At 37.3% G+C, this 16,379-nt stretch overlaps 3 protein-coding genes across 5 annotated transcripts; 2 read left to right on the top strand and 1 right to left on the bottom strand.

The window, feature by feature from the left end:
• Nucleotides 1-765: 765 nt before the first annotated feature.
• LOC110416855 (transcription factor TRY-like) lies at nucleotides 766-3,290 on the bottom strand. Of its 3 annotated transcripts, XM_089784516.1 has the most exons (5): nucleotides 3,158-3,290; nucleotides 2,882-3,048; nucleotides 2,234-2,330; nucleotides 1,977-2,064; nucleotides 766-979 (listed from the first exon to the last, which is right to left on the bottom strand). In XM_089784516.1, the coding sequence occupies exons 2-5, from the start codon at nucleotides 2,891-2,893 to the stop codon at nucleotides 856-858; spliced, it is 321 nt and encodes a 106-aa protein (XP_089640642.1). In that variant the 5' UTR covers nucleotides 2,894-3,048; nucleotides 3,158-3,290; the 3' UTR covers nucleotides 766-855. The 3 variants fall into 3 exon arrangements, with proteins under 3 accessions (XP_089640642.1, XP_021284670.1, XP_021284678.1); XM_021428995.1 differs by lacking the exon at nucleotides 3,158-3,290 and having other exon boundaries at nucleotides 2,234-2,334; nucleotides 2,882-3,102; XM_021429003.1 differs by lacking the exons at nucleotides 2,882-3,048; nucleotides 3,158-3,290 and having other exon boundaries at nucleotides 1,977-2,061; nucleotides 2,234-2,614.
• LOC110416882 (uncharacterized) lies at nucleotides 3,230-4,090 on the top strand. Its single transcript, XM_021429013.2, has 2 exons — nucleotides 3,230-3,749; nucleotides 3,870-4,090. The coding sequence occupies exons 1-2, from the start codon at nucleotides 3,333-3,335 to the stop codon at nucleotides 3,873-3,875; spliced, it is 423 nt and encodes a 140-aa protein (XP_021284688.1). The 5' UTR covers nucleotides 3,230-3,332; the 3' UTR covers nucleotides 3,876-4,090.
• A 1,532-nt stretch (nucleotides 4,091-5,622) lies between these two features.
• On the top strand, nucleotides 5,623-7,380 carry LOC110427834 (uncharacterized). Its single transcript, XM_021443455.2, is given in 3 exon segments — nucleotides 5,623-6,302; nucleotides 6,304-7,095; nucleotides 7,214-7,380. Coding segments are annotated over 3 exon segments (1,059 nt in total). The 5' UTR covers nucleotides 5,623-6,062; the 3' UTR covers nucleotides 7,241-7,380.
• Nucleotides 7,381-16,379: the final 8,999 nt, after the last annotated feature.

Below are 16,379 nucleotides of genomic sequence, written 5' to 3'. Positions count from 1 at the left end.
TTCCCTTCAAAACATAATTTTATTTTGGAAAGTTTCCTTGAAAATATAGTTGAGATAATTACAACGTCATTCCAAAGTGTCATTTTCCTCCTTGACTCAGTCACCGGGTTTGTGAAACTTATCCCAATTAATTGATGTACAAATAAATATAACTTGTTGGAGTCTACGTCCGAGGAGTGAGTGGCTGTCTTTGCTCGGTAAATAATATGGCAGCCGGTAGCTATTCGTTTCCATGTTCACGCCGCTGGTCCAAGTTCTGGTCGGTATGGCTGTGTATGGCCAATTGACTGGAGTTGGGGCCCACGATGCTTGGCAAAGTATGGCACTTGTGCTTTAAATGTGCAAGGTAGTGTTTGTTTGTTCTGGAGGACATGCACTGCTTTATATTTATATGCCTTGACTTTAGGATATGCAAAAGCGAACACAGATGTAATTTCTTCGTGTGTGTGTGTGTGTATAGCTTTGCGCTTGGGATTAAAGTATGAGTATCTGTATTTGGTTGATGAAATTTTAAGAGTATTGCTTGAGTTTTGCGAGTTCGCCTGCTTATACAATTAAGCTTTTGTTGAGTTGACAGTTCAATTAATCAATAATTAAACATCATATATACATGACAATTCTCACGTTGATTGATCTATCGATTACTTGAATAGTTAATTATAATCTTTAAAAAGACAAACATTTCAATCAACCCACAACTTGATATTAGCAATTTAGGTGAATAGAACATCCAATATATGAATTCAACTGATAAGCACTCAACAAGGAAAAAGGATTATACAAGAAGAATATGGAAGCAGCTAAGGAAAGAAATTGGAGAAGAAATCTGGGTAAACCCGTGGAAGAAAAAGAACTTCACGAAAATTTGGCCTTCTCTTCATTCCTTTTATCAGCAAACATCTCACCATGCCTCATTATCCAAAACCTCTCTATTTCTTCTGCTGTACGCTCCGGAATTCTTCCAGCTATCAAATCCCACCTGTTTATGTAGAGTTAATTAGCATGAACAAAGAAAAGAAGACTCCTTGAAATTAATCATGTCCGAACTGAGAAGCAATAAGCTCTGAGAAAAAAGATAAACCAATAGTCTGATAAATTTGGAATTTGATGGGTCTATGTCTCAGCAGTAAGTACAGGTAAATCAGTGGGAGTTTGGTCAAGCAGACATTGATTATGAAGACATATATACATGTAAGGAGAAAAGGGGAACAGAAACGAGATATATACATGTTTGGGACAAATCCAGAATTTCCTCCGGTTGACATACAATAATGCATAAAGCTGATGAATGTCCTCGGCTTATATGCAGAACAAAGGTAGAATGCCTGCCTCGTAAATTGATCCTCTCTCTCCTTAGAAATTGATTAACCAAAAAAATAAAAAGGGGTGGGGGAAGGATTTAAGCATTAGGAATTAAAATATGCGCACGAGGACACTTTTGTATATCCGGTTCCTAGTTTCTCCCATGGTTTAACAATATTGTAAAATATGCGCATTGCCCGAAACCTGTTCTTTGTCGAGGAGTAATGTTTATCTAGTCCCCCAAGAAAAACTGATCATTGTCTGATCTTTCCATATAAAGCAAACTCCAGAGAAAGTACTGCACGTTGGCTGAAAATTACTCCATTGAGTCCGTCAAATCGTGTTGCCTAGCGGCGTGCTTCCATGCAATTATTCCCGAGCTTCACGTTTTCATCTACTCTCCTCTGCACTCCGGATCAAACGGCACGCCCTGATTTTCCTGGCTTTCTCTTCCTTCAGCATCTCTTTCTCTCACGCATGCAACCGAGCAGGGCCACAGAGACAAACAAGACCACGTCTATGCATGTTATAGAAGCCAATCTACTGGGTTTAATTTCATTATCATTTTTAGTTTTCATTAGAAAGCTAAGTTGGTATAGAATCTGTTTCAAGTGTAGTGCTGAAAATGTTTTAACAAAGCCAAGGAAAACTTCGTCAGATGAATAATGTTTTACCTGTCTCCAACCAATCTGTAGATTCTGTATACAAGATCTTCTTCTTGTTCAGTCATCTTTATGAATTCCCACTCGATACTGCTTACTTCTGCACCAGATCATAAGTTGAAAAAAAAAAAATCTTAAAATTGCTTAGCGGTAAAGTCTCTCTCACTGTACTATTGTAAAGTCAGGGATGAAACAAAGTCAAGATGCATTATCCCAGAGAAAAGGATAACAAAAGTTAGGGTAAGTATGCAGGCAAAAGAATCAAATACCTTCCGAGGTGGATTTTAAGATCTTGGCTTGTTTCTGGGGACGCTCATCCATTTTCTCCACACAACATATAGTAGAAAAAAGAGCAATGCACTCTAACTGGCTAGAAAGAACAAGATAAGAGAGGAGAAAGGATCAAAGGCGCTGCACTCTGAAAGTAGACGTAGGTTGAAAGTATATATATAACAGAGAGAAGTTGATCAAACAGTTACTGAAAATATATATATATTTGTGGTGAAGGAAAGCATAAAATATGGGGAGGGAATCAATTCAAGGATTGGACAAACTAAATTGAAGTGTGGGGAGCATTATGAAGAAAGAGACTGGTGAGACAAAATTGAAAAGAACTTAGGTGTATCATTCCAAGAGCTTCACGGACCGACGGGTGCAACTTACCGGTGGGGTAACACAGGTTGACTTGTAGTTATTTTCCACTCGGTTGAGTGTTCCTTCTTTTGGGAAAGTGGGTTTCCTTGGAAAACGCCCGAGCCCAAAGTAGATATAATCATGCTCATGCAAATTTTAGTGGATTCGTCCAATCATCATTAGACCGTTCACCCTTTTCTATTGGTTTACTAAAGATTTCAGAATTTTTTAAAACATAATACTGACAAGTGATAATATATCTAAGGACGAATGAAATATATAACCTTATTGGTCATGTTATTAGCAGCTGAATTTTGCTCCAGTGAGATTAGATAGAGATTGCCGATGAATATCCTGGAGGCCTCTTACGGACTTGACTGTAAAACAAATTGACCACCATGATTGAGCTCCACGATTCTTTTTAGACGTTTTCAATGCGCCAACGACGAATCTGTTTGAATGAAAACAGGAGATGAAAGTTACGTTGGGTTTGATACTGACCGCAAAAACAACACATGGAATCTGTTCTGCTGGTATTTGTGATTAAAAGGCGACCATACCCAAAAGGTAGATTCGGAGTGTGATGTAAAATTGAACGAATCTCATTCGTTCCAAGCCTACAAATAGGCTCGAAAACTGCTTTGTAACACCAAGGAGCCATAGAGAGAGCTCAAGAGAAGTCCTTATAGGTTAGCAATTTCTTATTAGCCTTCCTATCTTCCCTGGTCCATTGCAATGGCTTCAGTCCAATGCTGCAAACCTGCAGAGAAAAGCTGCTGCCACCAGGGACACCAAGACCACTCATTAAGCCAGAAGGTGTCCGGCATGGCTAGCTCAATCTTCAAGGGCCATGGAAGCCACCACAGCGATGGCCAGCCTACCGAATGCTACGGCCAAACCCAAGGGCATTGCCCACATCACAGCACGTCTCACACGAGCCAAAACCAGTGCATGAGCCAGACTAATGGCCACAAAACTCAGCACGATGCATCCGGTACTGCCATGGCTTGCCAGGGTAAGACCAAAAAGAGGGGTGAGCACAAGAAGAGAAGCCTGCTACAGAAGATCAAAGATGGCATTTCCGGTGACGACAGCAGCAGCAGCAGCAGCAGCGACAGTGAGAGTGACGATGAGAAATGTGGGACCAAAAAGGCAAGTTATTGACCAAACTTTAAAGCTCAGAAAAGTTGGGTGTTTGATAAATTAATACAAATTTTTTTACCATGAACCTTTTCCTGAATTCTTACCGGTATCTAATTCTGTGTTTTGCAGAACTGAGAGGACCAGTCCGGGGGGATCCATCATCAGTTATATAAAGCTTCCACGTAGTATAAAGTAAACAAGATGCGCTAATGGAATCGATAAAGGTCCATGTAGGATGGCTGGTTCTATGGTGAAGCAATACAGCTTCATTTAAGTGTGGGATGTCCTATGTAAAAGTGAACTTCTGTCTCTAATAAATAGCAGTAATACATATTTTCTATGATAAAGAATGGTGCAAGCAGACCCTTCTCTCGAACTCCTAATGATTTTGCACGGATGGATGAAGTTTGGACCAAAACGTACATAACGCTCTTGATAAGCAAAGTAATATGGTTGGAAGCCAGCAAACTGCAAGGAGAGAGGCTGCTGTAAACGTGAGCAGCCACATTCCTTTTACTAACATAGTATCAGGGACTATCCAACAATCTGGGCCAACTTCCTTATAAAACTAAGCCTTTCGATGACATAAGATAACCGACATTTTAAGCAGAAGTAAGTAAATTGGATGCTTACATTGATACTGTCAAAACAATGATTGTAATGAAGGTATAAATCTTTTCCCCCTGAAGAGAAGAGAAGATATCGACTGAAAGAGTTGTTTTGATCAAAGTAAGTACGCTGAATTCTCACCAAATCCTGGAGTCCTCAGATTTTAAAGGACTCAAATGTTTTGATTTGCTTCTTTGGCAATCTCGAGAGATCAATTACAGTTTTATTTTGCAATTCAGATTCTATGATCAACAGTTCTAGTATGGATGGTTTGATGATAATGATTTCCAGTTCATTCCTAACTTTTCCTATTTTAGTATGGATGATGGATATTTATTTTGAGGTAATTTTTGCATGCACAGGTGGCCATGAATATTTTCTGCCCCTTTGCATTTTTCTGGTGTTTTGTGGCTGAACTGTGCTGCCAGTTAGGACCCAGGGGACTAGTTGTTTTTTCGCGGCTGACCCATTTGGTCTCTTTGTAACAGGGGATTAACAGCTGAAGGGATTTTCTCTACCCTCTGCTTTTTACTGGCAACCCCCTTCCCAGCTCTTTCAATGAAATTTTCATGCCCTTCAAAAAAAAAAAAAAAGTTCTAGGCTTTTTATGTACCATGTACCAGTCAGGAGTCCTCACCACTTTACCAATCCAGCATACTAACTTGGTCTTCAACCATAAAAAAAGCAACATGATCTGCATTAATGTGCTGCAGGATTGTTAAAAGGAGAAGAGGGATATCTTCTACAGGTAATTACTATCTGTTTAAGAACAAACTTGAAAAGAAAACAAAAAATAAAAATCATTCAATGATCAGATCACATTATCTGCTAATTTCCCATTTCACATGTTCTATGGGATAACGCGAGACGGGATATGAAACAGGTGCAGCGGACAAATTCTTTAGATGAAAGACTACCAATATCAAAGTTAATATCATATTTTCTGTAAACTCGCAGCGGATCCAATTTCTTTCGATGAAGAATTTCCAATATCAAAGTTATAATTTCCTCTACTAATCGAACCACTTGGGCTTGATATATATATATATATATATATATATATATGTATATATCCATTCCTCGCCATTATTGACCTATACATTTCACATACGTATGACTCTCATTTGCAACAGTAAACTGGCTCAAGGAATTTGAAAATGATACGTGAAAAATATACCCTTAATGATTTCTCCATCTTTGTTAAAAAAGAGTGATCCAAATTCCAAGCTCCTTTCTCCCAGAGTATGACAAAATTTTGGATATTACTCAAAAAAAATGCTAACGCTTATTAGTAATGGAAGTTATTAGTAATTAATTGTCAGTAGTAGGCATAGAATCTAATGATCACCACAAAAAGCTCATATGTGTCGCTGTCTCATTTGTTATCATATCATCTCCTTGACAAAGAGATTCTTTCCAGAGAAAATGGATGGCTACCCATTCACCGCTTTTGCTGCTCAAGAGCAAATGTGATTGAAATATATTACATATTCAATTACAAAGATGCCATCGGTCGAGATGTGGAATTTATTCTCTGATTGTAATGAATTCTTTTCCTTGTTTTAGATATATTTTCCGGTCATAATCTATGTGCGCACCGAAAGGGAAATTCCTCTATATATATATATATATATTTTGCTCCACGAAGTAAAATCATCAAGCAATAGCAAATTTAAGAGAGTCGGTGAGAACTCTAGAGAATTAGCAGCAGCAATGGCCTCAGTGCAGTTGCACAAAACAACCGAAAAGGGCTTGAATCAAGGATATTATGGTGGCAGCTCATTCGGCCAGAAAGTGTCTGACATGGCTAACTGGGCATGCAGGGCAACTAAAAGGGAGAACAAATACCAGGGACCCCAGAATGGCTATGCAGTGGCTTACAGCGAAAGTGAATGCTATAGCCAAATCCAACACCCCACCCATGGTATGAAAGAATTCCAGACAGCTTACGCCCATGGCCGAATTTCGGGATGAGTACGGCCAATCTTATGGCAGCCACAAGTCCCAAAATGGCAATGCAATGTCCAAAACAAAGGTTCATGGTCCTGGAGATGGCTTCGGCAACCATTTCAGCGACGGGCATCAGATTAGGCCCGGAAAAGGCCAAAACCATGGTTATGGTTCAGCCCATGGTAACCAGAAAAATAGTGGAATGGGCCATGGCTTCAGCAATCTCGCAAGCTACGAAGCAACTGAAGCTTCTGGCTATGGCTCAACCCATGGCAACCACAAAAATGGAATGGGCCATGGCTTCAGTAATCACGCAAACTATGAAACAACTGAAGCTTACGGCTATGACGAAAGCAATGGCTATGGAAATTGTGCAAACAATGGAATGAAACATAGCCCAGCACACCGCCGCGGCAAACACTCTGGACAGGGACAAGAGTTCGTCAAGACCCAAGCTTACGGTCCTGGCAACAACATGGATTATGGTATCAAGGAAACAGAGACACGTCATTATGCCAAGACCGAAACCCACTATTCCAATGAGTCTCACTACTACGGCGGAGGCCGTGGATTCCCTGCTGGAAATGGCTCTCATTGCATTGGGCGAGCTGGTTGTGCCCCAACTTGCAACGGTAGGAAGTGCCACGGAAAGCCCAAAAACATGGGCGACCACCCTGTCAGGGGTCTCCTAAGCAAGATAAAGGATGGCATTTCGGGTAACCGCAGTGACCATTGCAGTGGCAGCGACAGCGACAGCGACAGCGATAGTGATTGTGACGAGTATGGGAAGAGGAAGGTAATGATCCTATCCCCCTGAAACAGAGCTCTTCGGCTTATCTCATTTTCTATTTTTTATTTTCGTTGCAAAAGGGCAAAGGATAAAACTAATGATTTAGTGATGGTTTGGCAAACAGGTCTGGGTAAGCAAAGCAATACGATGAATTCAATACATAAACATGACGGAGATGACGGCGAGATCAAAGCAAGATGACGTTTCCCAATAAAAATCAGACTGCCATAGCAGAACAATAGAATAAAGATTCGCCATGTGTTGATGTTTTCATGTTATGTAAAATGATAAATATATAAATATATATATATATATATATATATGTAGGAGTAATGATAAAACCTCTGGATGAGTTGGGTTGAGTTGGGTTCTTCTTACTTTGTTGATTCCCCTGTATAAAATGTCGTAAAATGTAGCCCTAACCTTCACTCACAATGCAAACATCCATCCCAACGACCTCCATGAATCTACCAGCAAAAAGGCATCCTACTAAACTATGTTTATTTAAATAAAAACAAAAAACACCAACCAAATAAACTAAAATAGTTTTCAGTGAATAACCATTCTGGGTTTACACTTAGAAGAATAGTTGCATCTCAAGTCCGAGTTACTGTCTAAGGTCAAAAAGTGGCCCCATTGCTAGAGTCATTCAGTCGATAGATATGTCGAACCCACAAAGTCAATAATAACAGAACATTAGAATGCACATGGAAGCAAAAATGCAATGAGGCCTCCTTCTGACACAAATAAAACACCAGCGAAGACATACTCCAGTCGAGCATTTCTCCCAAAGAAACTACAGATCCTACCCCAGGGTTAATCCCTCCTTTCCACCAGAAATAAATAAATAATATAGAGCTCAATATCATATACTGATTCAGATTTTGATATATCTCGTTGGTTACAGGACATTCCATAAGAACCATCATGCAATGGCAGTTCTTGTTCAAATTGTGCTTGACATTATCTACCATATACTTACATTTCACACCCCTGGCAGGGCTTCTTGTGCACAATAAAAACATTTGTTGGTAGAATGAGTATTTTATTAAATAATTATTCTTACCTTATTTTCCATAATATAATAATAGTCACTACTAACCTCCCTCATGGTAACAACTATTTCCGGTGAATGACGAATAATGTCAAGTGTTACAGGTGGTTTTGGGCTGCTGGGCGTCATGCTTTGCTGGATGAACGCGAACAGCAGCCGATAAGGATAGCTAGATCGGCTTGCAAACTCATCAAAGATTCAATTACGCTAATATAGTTATATCAAAGATTCCAATATCCGACCGGAAAACTGTCTAGATGAGTAATGTGAGAGAAAATAGAAAAGAATGAGGCAAAAAAAAATATAAAATATTTTTCTACTAAATAAAAAGTATATGTTACCATTTTGAGACTAATTTTAAAGAGAAAAAAGTTACATTCAAGAATTTATAAAAATTAAAAGTTAAAATTTCATGAGTTAAAATAATAGTTTTATACTTGTTCCTGTATATTCTTTGATATGATCATAACCATCCAAACATGTTGGAAACTTTCCTCCTTTATCTCACTCGTATGTCACATAATACACTTAACTGCCCCATTAACAAGAATCTATAATCATGCCCCATATTGTGCACAAAGATTTGGAGAATTTGGCTTCATACCTACACAAGGATCCCAAAAATAAGTAAGCTACAACTGCAGATTAAGGTTCCAAAAGGTTTCAAACACTACGAGAGTTGTGATTTATATACACACTCAAGGTGCATATTTACAAATTCAGAATCAAAATAACCTTGAACAAAATCCCGTCAAAATGAACAAAAAATCTAACTTCATCTAATTTTCCAAAACAGAATATCAGAAAAAGATAAACCTAATTATATTCTTGCTGCAGACATCGCATTAAGCATCTTTGCATCAGCACTTTTGAGCATATTTCATATAGCCAAGAAAGTGTAGGTGGGACCAAATCCAGTTCATCTCCACCACCCTACCAACTTGCAAGTCATAAAGTTCAGTTCAAAACGGAAACCAAGTGTAGAGAGGGAGAGAGATTAGCTTAAAAAGTCAATTCAAGATTACACATTAATGTACTTTAATACCATATAAGCACTAAAGAATGCTAAATGATCAAGTTACCCTCATATTATTATAAAAAGTTGAAGGGCAACCTCAAGATCTTCTCCTACCCTTGGACAAAACAGGGATAAATAACACACTCTACAGTTACCTCACAAAAATCGCAAAAATATAGAGGTAAGGAAAGGGAGATTGCATATAAAGTTACATCCCAACAGAAGGGCAGGTTTAAAGCTCCCAATACTAGTGAAATCAGCAACTTAGGGACGCCCTAAGTCTACCCTGCCGAAACAACTAAATAGGAGTATAGCTGCACCCAAATGAGATACGAAAAAGAATGTAGAAAAAACCAAGGCTGAACATAGAAATCAACACTGAAATTTGAGGTTTAAGTAAGTTGCCAAGGAAACTACAAACTCACTCTACAGATTAATCAAAAACCTGAAACTCTTCAGGTAGCAAAACTTCGGACATCTTACCACTGAAATGCCAAGCACAATTTGTGCACTGACACTGAAAGCAGAAACAAAGCCATTATTCAGAGACAGTCAATGCCACAGTGCCCAAACCTACTAAATGAATTTGCTTACAGAAGAACAAAACAGAAATAGGGAGCAAAATCAGCAAAAGAGTTTCACTCCAAACTTGAGAAGTCACACCCACAGATCTAAATACAAAACACCTGAGAACCTACACAACAGCACAAAAATCCTACAATTGCAGCTCTTTGTTAGGAGGAATAGCAGCTTAACTAACCAACTTCCAAATTCCCAACAGATATGAGCACAAATATTACAAGAAAAAGAAAAAAAATGAAGAAGCTAAAAGTGAAAAGTCCTGCAAAAACCACAATGACCAGAGCAAGAAAGGTAGACTGCAATATTAATACAGCCAGCAACACACAACTTGATCTTCTCTGGTTCTCTCCCCTAGTTCTGTTTCACCCTCGATTTCCCTTGTTCCTCCCTATTTGCTTCTGTCTATTGCTGATTTTCCCCCTAAATTTCTATTTTCTATCTCCTTCCCCTACTGGTTCTTACATCAAAATATCACAGAACTTGAAACTCTGTAATAAAAGCCATATGCAGGTTCTCAACATATACCACTCTTAGAACTACACGGACACAAACATAAAAGAAAAGTAATGTTCAAAAGTGATCACTGCCATTCAAACAACAAGATAAAAACCTGTTTTTGAAATATTAAGTGAAGATGCTACCTACAATCATAAAACCATTCATAAAGATATCAATCACAACAAGCAGAAAGTGTCATCAGAACTGCACCAGCTAGAAAGGACATCCGCATTCTACTGAAACTAGCTAGTATATATACTAATGACATCAGAACGTGAAACTAACACATAAACCAGCTCCTACTTTGAGTTTAGGGTAAATGTAAATGTAACCTGATAGAATTGAAATGGTCATCCTCCCTTCCTCATCTACTTACCTAATCCCTCCATCCCAAGTTCATCAACAAAGATACAAGCTATATAAGATCTCATTCTCCCTGCGTAATGCTAATAATCCCTAACAGCAGCCTCCGAAGACCCAAGAATCAAGAACATGTGAGGGCAGAAAAAAGCAACCAAAGCAACATACTGCTTGAAAACCTAAGAATTAAAAAAAATAAGAAACAAAGAATACAAAATATGAAGATCATTTGACAAAACAACCCTCTTGCAACAGCTGTACAATATCCTTCATCCTTTCTTCTTTTAGTTTTGAAAAATGATGACATCAACATCTAAAATAATAAAGGGTAGATAACATCATATTATGCTCAGTAACGTTACTCCACAGGATCCTAAAAGCTCCAAAACGAAAGACTACAAATAAATACAATAAGAAGGAAACAAATCTCATTGAGAGTTGATATAGTATTCTAAATTCAAAAATCCAAGAGACCCTTATCAAACAAAACCATAAAAGATATTGAAAGCATTAAAAACTAAGAGGCCCTGAAACAAGGGTGGAAAAGTATCAAAAAATAAAAGAAAACATATGGAACCATAGTATAAATTGTGCTATGTGCTGAAGGTAGAATCTAAAATAACAAAAGGGTCAATAATGCTCAGTAACATAACTCCACAGGATCCTAAAAGCTCCAAAACAGAAGACAATAAAGATATACTATAAGAACCACGAAGCAGATCTCCTTGAGAGTTGAGACAGTATTCCAAAATTGAAAATCCAAGAGACCCTGGTCAAACAAAACCATAAAAGAAAAAACTATGTAGATACAATTTCTAACAACATGCTTCATTTCTGCTACATAGACATACAAAAACTATCAACTTTCAAAACTATGCAAAGATCCAAATCAGATACTGAGAACCAAGAGGAAAACAAAACCTCAACTGACAGAACTTGTAAACTCTGCGTGGATCTCTCCAACCTACAAACACAAACAAATCTGAAAAGAATATAAATCCCACAATAAGAACTCAGTATAAATGCCAGGCATCCCTTTTCAGTTGGATGAGTTCCATTCAATTTCCTCTCTAAGTAATATGTTTCGGACATTTATATGAACCAGTTAAAAGTACACCTCAAAAATCCAAGAAATGAAAGCACAACTGACATATAAATTAGTGGCAGAGCTTGAATGAGCAGAAAAGTATCAGCTACCTACAATCACAGAAGGGCAGATATAGATATCAATTACAAACACAAGAAAAATGTCTGCATAAAATTCCTGTCTCAACTAGCAAGGACATTCACAATCTTTCAAAACTAGCAAGTGATCACCGGAATATTTCCAAACCTATAAAAACTATCACACAAACCTGTACTTCTCGAGTTATTTAAGCAAATTTTGGGTAAATGTAAGACAGAGACAATTAAAATGGCCTTCTCATCTCTTACCTAATCCCTCCTTCACAAGCTCCATCCCAAAGAGATAACAGAACTATATAAGATCTCATTCTCCCTAAATATCTTAATAATTTCTAACAGCAGCCTCTAGAGACCCAAGAATCAAGAACACGTAGAGTGCAGAAAGCAATCAAAAAGCAATATTCTACATGAAAAACTACAAAAAAAAGAAGTCTCAAACAAAGAATAAAAGAAGTGAATGAAAAACAATTAAGAGAAAACACACCCATTTCAACAGCAGCAAGATCCTTCATTCTTGCCCTTCCTGTTTTTAATTTTGGAAACTGATGATGCATCAGCATCTAAAAATAATAAAGGGTCAAAAAGTCGTGCCATGATCAGTGACATTAACTACACAGGATCCAAAAAGCTCCAAAACAAAAGATTTTTAAGTGATATGATAAGAACAAGGCAAATCTCCTTGAGAGTTGAGGTGCAGGATTCCTAAATTGAAAATCCAAGAGACCCTGATCAAGCAAAACCATAAAAAGATATTGAAAGCAAAAAAATCAAAGAGGTCCTAAAGTTCATAATCGGAGACAATGAAACACAATTTGCATATTCATTAATCGACAGAACTTCAAGACCAGAAAATATCTGCGGCTACCTACAATCACAAAATAGATATCAATATAGAATTCCATGCACACAAACACGAGAAAAAAGTCTGCATGTAAGCTTAAAACCCTGACTAGAAAGTTATATCCACATTCTGACACTAGCATCTGACCACTCGAATCTTTCAAAACCTGTACAACAACCATACCAACTACTTATCTCATGCTTTAAGCAAACAATAGGTCAATGTAAGACAGATATTTAAGTGGTCTTCTATTATCGCTTCATCTACTCACCAATCCCTCCCTCCAGAGCTCCATCCTCAAAGATATGAGATAGAAATCTCATTCTCCCACAGAATGCTAATTTGCTAATAGTTCTTAAGAGCAGCCTCTGACCCAAAAACCTTAATAGGAAATTTCAATAGCTAAACAACAAGAAAAGAAAAAGTGTAAAGAAACTTATCGGATGACTTAACCCATCTCAGCACATAAAGAGGATGACTTAACCCAACTCATCTCAGCACATAACGAGGATGACTTAACCAACCTCTGCACATAAAGAGTAACAACATCTTGACATTATAAACTTCTGCATTATGAAAATCCAAAAAGAAAGGAACACCACAAAATTAAAAACACTCTATTAATATGAAAAACAGATCTAATCAAAAGCCTCAAATCCAAGTACTTTTGAGAGATATGAAGAACCAGGAAGCAAATCTCCTTGAAAGTTGAGATAGAAATCCAAACCAATGGAAGGCTTAAAAACAAAGAGATCCAAAGAAAGGGTGGAACAAAATTGTATAATCAGTGTAGACTTTTGTCTTACGTGCTGAAGGTAGAATTTCCAAGATTGCTGTTGTCAACAACCTACGAAAACCATGTGTCAAGCCCAAGAACAAGAGAAAGAAATGGTGAAATGAAAACAAAAGCTACAAATAACAACAATCTTCTACTTTTTGGGAAAGAAATTGAAAAAAAAAAAAGAAGCTGATAGTGAAGGTCATGCAAAAAATGAAAAAGAACAAGAAGAAAATGAAGACTTAACCACCAGACATAAAAGCCACTATCAAGCAAGATGAAGGTCAAACAAAAATTTCACCCCTTTGAAGTCCTTAATGGCCACATCTTCCACACGTTTATCTTGTGCCAATGCAATTAAAATATTAACAAAATAAAGACAAAAAATGCGAGAAAAATTTCTGACAAGCTTCGTGTCTGCTGCCTATACTTTAAAAAACTATCTAACTTCGAAGCAATAATGCATACCAGATGTTAAAACCAAGCAAAAGCAAATTCCTTCATCCTTATAATTCTTCGAATTGATATCCCCAAGCAGCTTCTTTAAAATAAAAGGGTCAAAAGTCATATAACGCTTAGTACCAAAACAGGATCCTCCAAAACTAAGTATAACAGGGAGAGAGGAAAAACCAGGATATCTCCTTGAGAGTTGAAAACCCAATAGAAAACCCAATGGAAGTCTTAAAAACCAAGGATCCTAGAAAAGGGTGGAAACAATTTTAAAAAAAAAACTGAATAAAGAGGAAAAAGTTAAAAGTACTGGACACAGAACTCAGGAATCCAAAGTAGAAATGAAGGCTTAGTAAAAGGTTTCTCCAGTGGTAAACCCCAACCAACACCCATTACAAAACCTAGCTACAATTACAAAAATATCTTTATCATATAAAATCCATTCAATTTGAAGCCCTCACAAAGTAACATGTTACACAGAAGGATTAACATAGACATCAATCATGAACACAAGAAAAATGTCTAAATAAGATTACTGTCCCGACCAGCAAGGTCGTCTGCAACCTTTTCAAACAAGCAAGTGACCACCAGAATCTTTCCAGACCAACAAAACTACCACATGAACCTGTACTCAGCTTGAGTTACATTAAGCAAATTTTGGGGTAAATGTAAGACAGACAATTACTTGGCCTTGCCTCCTCATCTACTTACCCAATCCCTCCATCCCAAGCTCCACACACAAAGAGATAACAAAGCTATATAAGAACTCAAAGATCTCATTCTCCCCTGGTATTGGTCATAATTTCTACCAACAGCCCACCTAAGAATCAGAAACATGTAAGCATAGAAAGCAATCAAAAGAAACATACTCCTCAAAAACCTAAAAATAAGAACTTCCAAAACAAAGAACAAAAAGAAGTACAGGAAAAACATTTGACAAAACCACCTCTTCCGACTGCATCAAGATCCTTCATCCTTGCCCTTCCTGCTTTTAATTTTTAAAACTGATAATGCATCAGCATCTAAAACAATAAAAAAAGTCATATTGTGCTCAGTGACATAAACTATAGGGATCCTACAAGCTCCAAAATTAAATTTTGAAGAGATACAATAGGAACCAGGAAGCAGATCTCCTTGAAAATTGAGACAGGATTCCAAAATTGTAAGTCCGATAGACCCTGATCAAACAAAACTGTTAAAGATATTCAAACCAATAAAAACCAGGAGATCCTAATCAAGGGTGGGAAATTATTTATAAAAACGATGTACATAACCATAGCATAATTGTGTTATGTGCTAAAGGTAGAATTTCCAAATTGACATAGTCAACAACAGCCTATGAAAACCAGGAGTCAAAATTTGCCAAGAGAAGCAAACAAAGGGCAGACAGCTTTAATTTTTTATATACTTTTTTTAACTAAAGATTGTAACAATGAACAAGAATCCAATAGCAAGCAATGAAGAGTTATCAGCTTTCCACATAACAATGTCCAGCCAACCACTGCATATGAAAGCCTTCATCAAGCAAACTGATCAAAATGCAAGTAACATTTCTAACAAGCTTCATGTCTGCTGCCTATACTTTCAAAAAGTATTTACCTTCAAAGCAATAATGCAAATCAGATGTTAAAACCAAGCGAAAGCAAAATCCTTCATCCTTATAACTCTTAAAATTGATATCCCCAAGCAGCATCTAAAATATAAAAGGGTCAAAAAGTATCATGCTCGGTACCAAAATGGAGGTCAAACAAAAATTTCATACCTTTGGAAAAACCCTATTCCAACTGCTGCAAGATCCTTTATCCCTTGTCCTTTTAATTCTTGAGATTGAACCCCAAACAACATTTGAATAATAAAAGGGTCAAAAGTCATATCATGCTCAGTACCAATAGAAGACCCTCCAAAATCAAGTGCTTTAGAGAGATATCAAGAACTGGGAAGCAAAATCTCCATGCAAGTTGAGACAGAAAAGTCTTATACCATCTCCTCATCTCTTTCAAACTGCATTCAGAAATAAATGCTAATAATCTTTCATCTCCTGAAAACAGATCACACAAAGGCCAAACGACTTATTTTTCTTAAAAAACAGATAACACAAATGAAGACTTGTCCATTTTTGTTCATCAGGATGGCCAGCCAATGAACCACTGTACATAAAAGCCAACACCACGCAAACAGATATTAAGGACAAGTTTTCAAAAAGGAAGATGACAGTCAAACAAAAACTCAATCATTGTGAAGAACTTAACAGGCCACATCTTCCACACATTTACCTTATGCCAACTAAATTAGATAGAACATGCCCTAACATTGAAAAAATTAAAATTAATAAAATTTTAACAACTATCCAAAGATCCGAATCAGATACTAAGAACCAAGAGAAAAACAAAATTTCACCTGACACAGCTTCTAAACTCTGCATGGATCTCTCCACCCTACAAAAACAAACAAATCCCAACAGAATATGATTACCACACAAAAAACTCAAATTCACAACCACAAAAAATTAGCATATAACGTCAAC

This window comes from Theobroma umbraticum, unplaced genomic scaffold (genome assembly GCF_002168275.2).
Source record: "Theobroma umbraticum cultivar Fairchild unplaced genomic scaffold, ASM216827v3 scaffold_30.0, whole genome shotgun sequence".
Classification (NCBI taxonomy): domain Eukaryota; kingdom Viridiplantae; phylum Streptophyta; class Magnoliopsida; order Malvales; family Malvaceae; genus Theobroma; species Theobroma umbraticum.
The sequence above is the reverse complement of the archived record's forward strand: the minus strand, read 5'-3'. Positions and strand labels throughout refer to the sequence as shown.

Coding starts and splice junctions, on each gene's coding strand:
- LOC110416855 (XM_089784516.1), bottom strand. Junction 2,065..2,233: donor CTTAAAATCCACCTCGGAAG/GTATTTGATTCT, acceptor GATCTGGTGCAG/AAGTAAGCAGTATCGAGTGG. Junction 980..1,976: donor TACAGATTGGTTGGAGACAG/GTAAAACATTAT, acceptor CTACATAAACAG/GTGGGATTTGATAGCTGGAA.
- LOC110416882 (XM_021429013.2), top strand. CDS start 3,333: ATGGCTTCAGTCCAATGCTGCAAACCTGCAGAGAAAAGCTGCTGCCAC.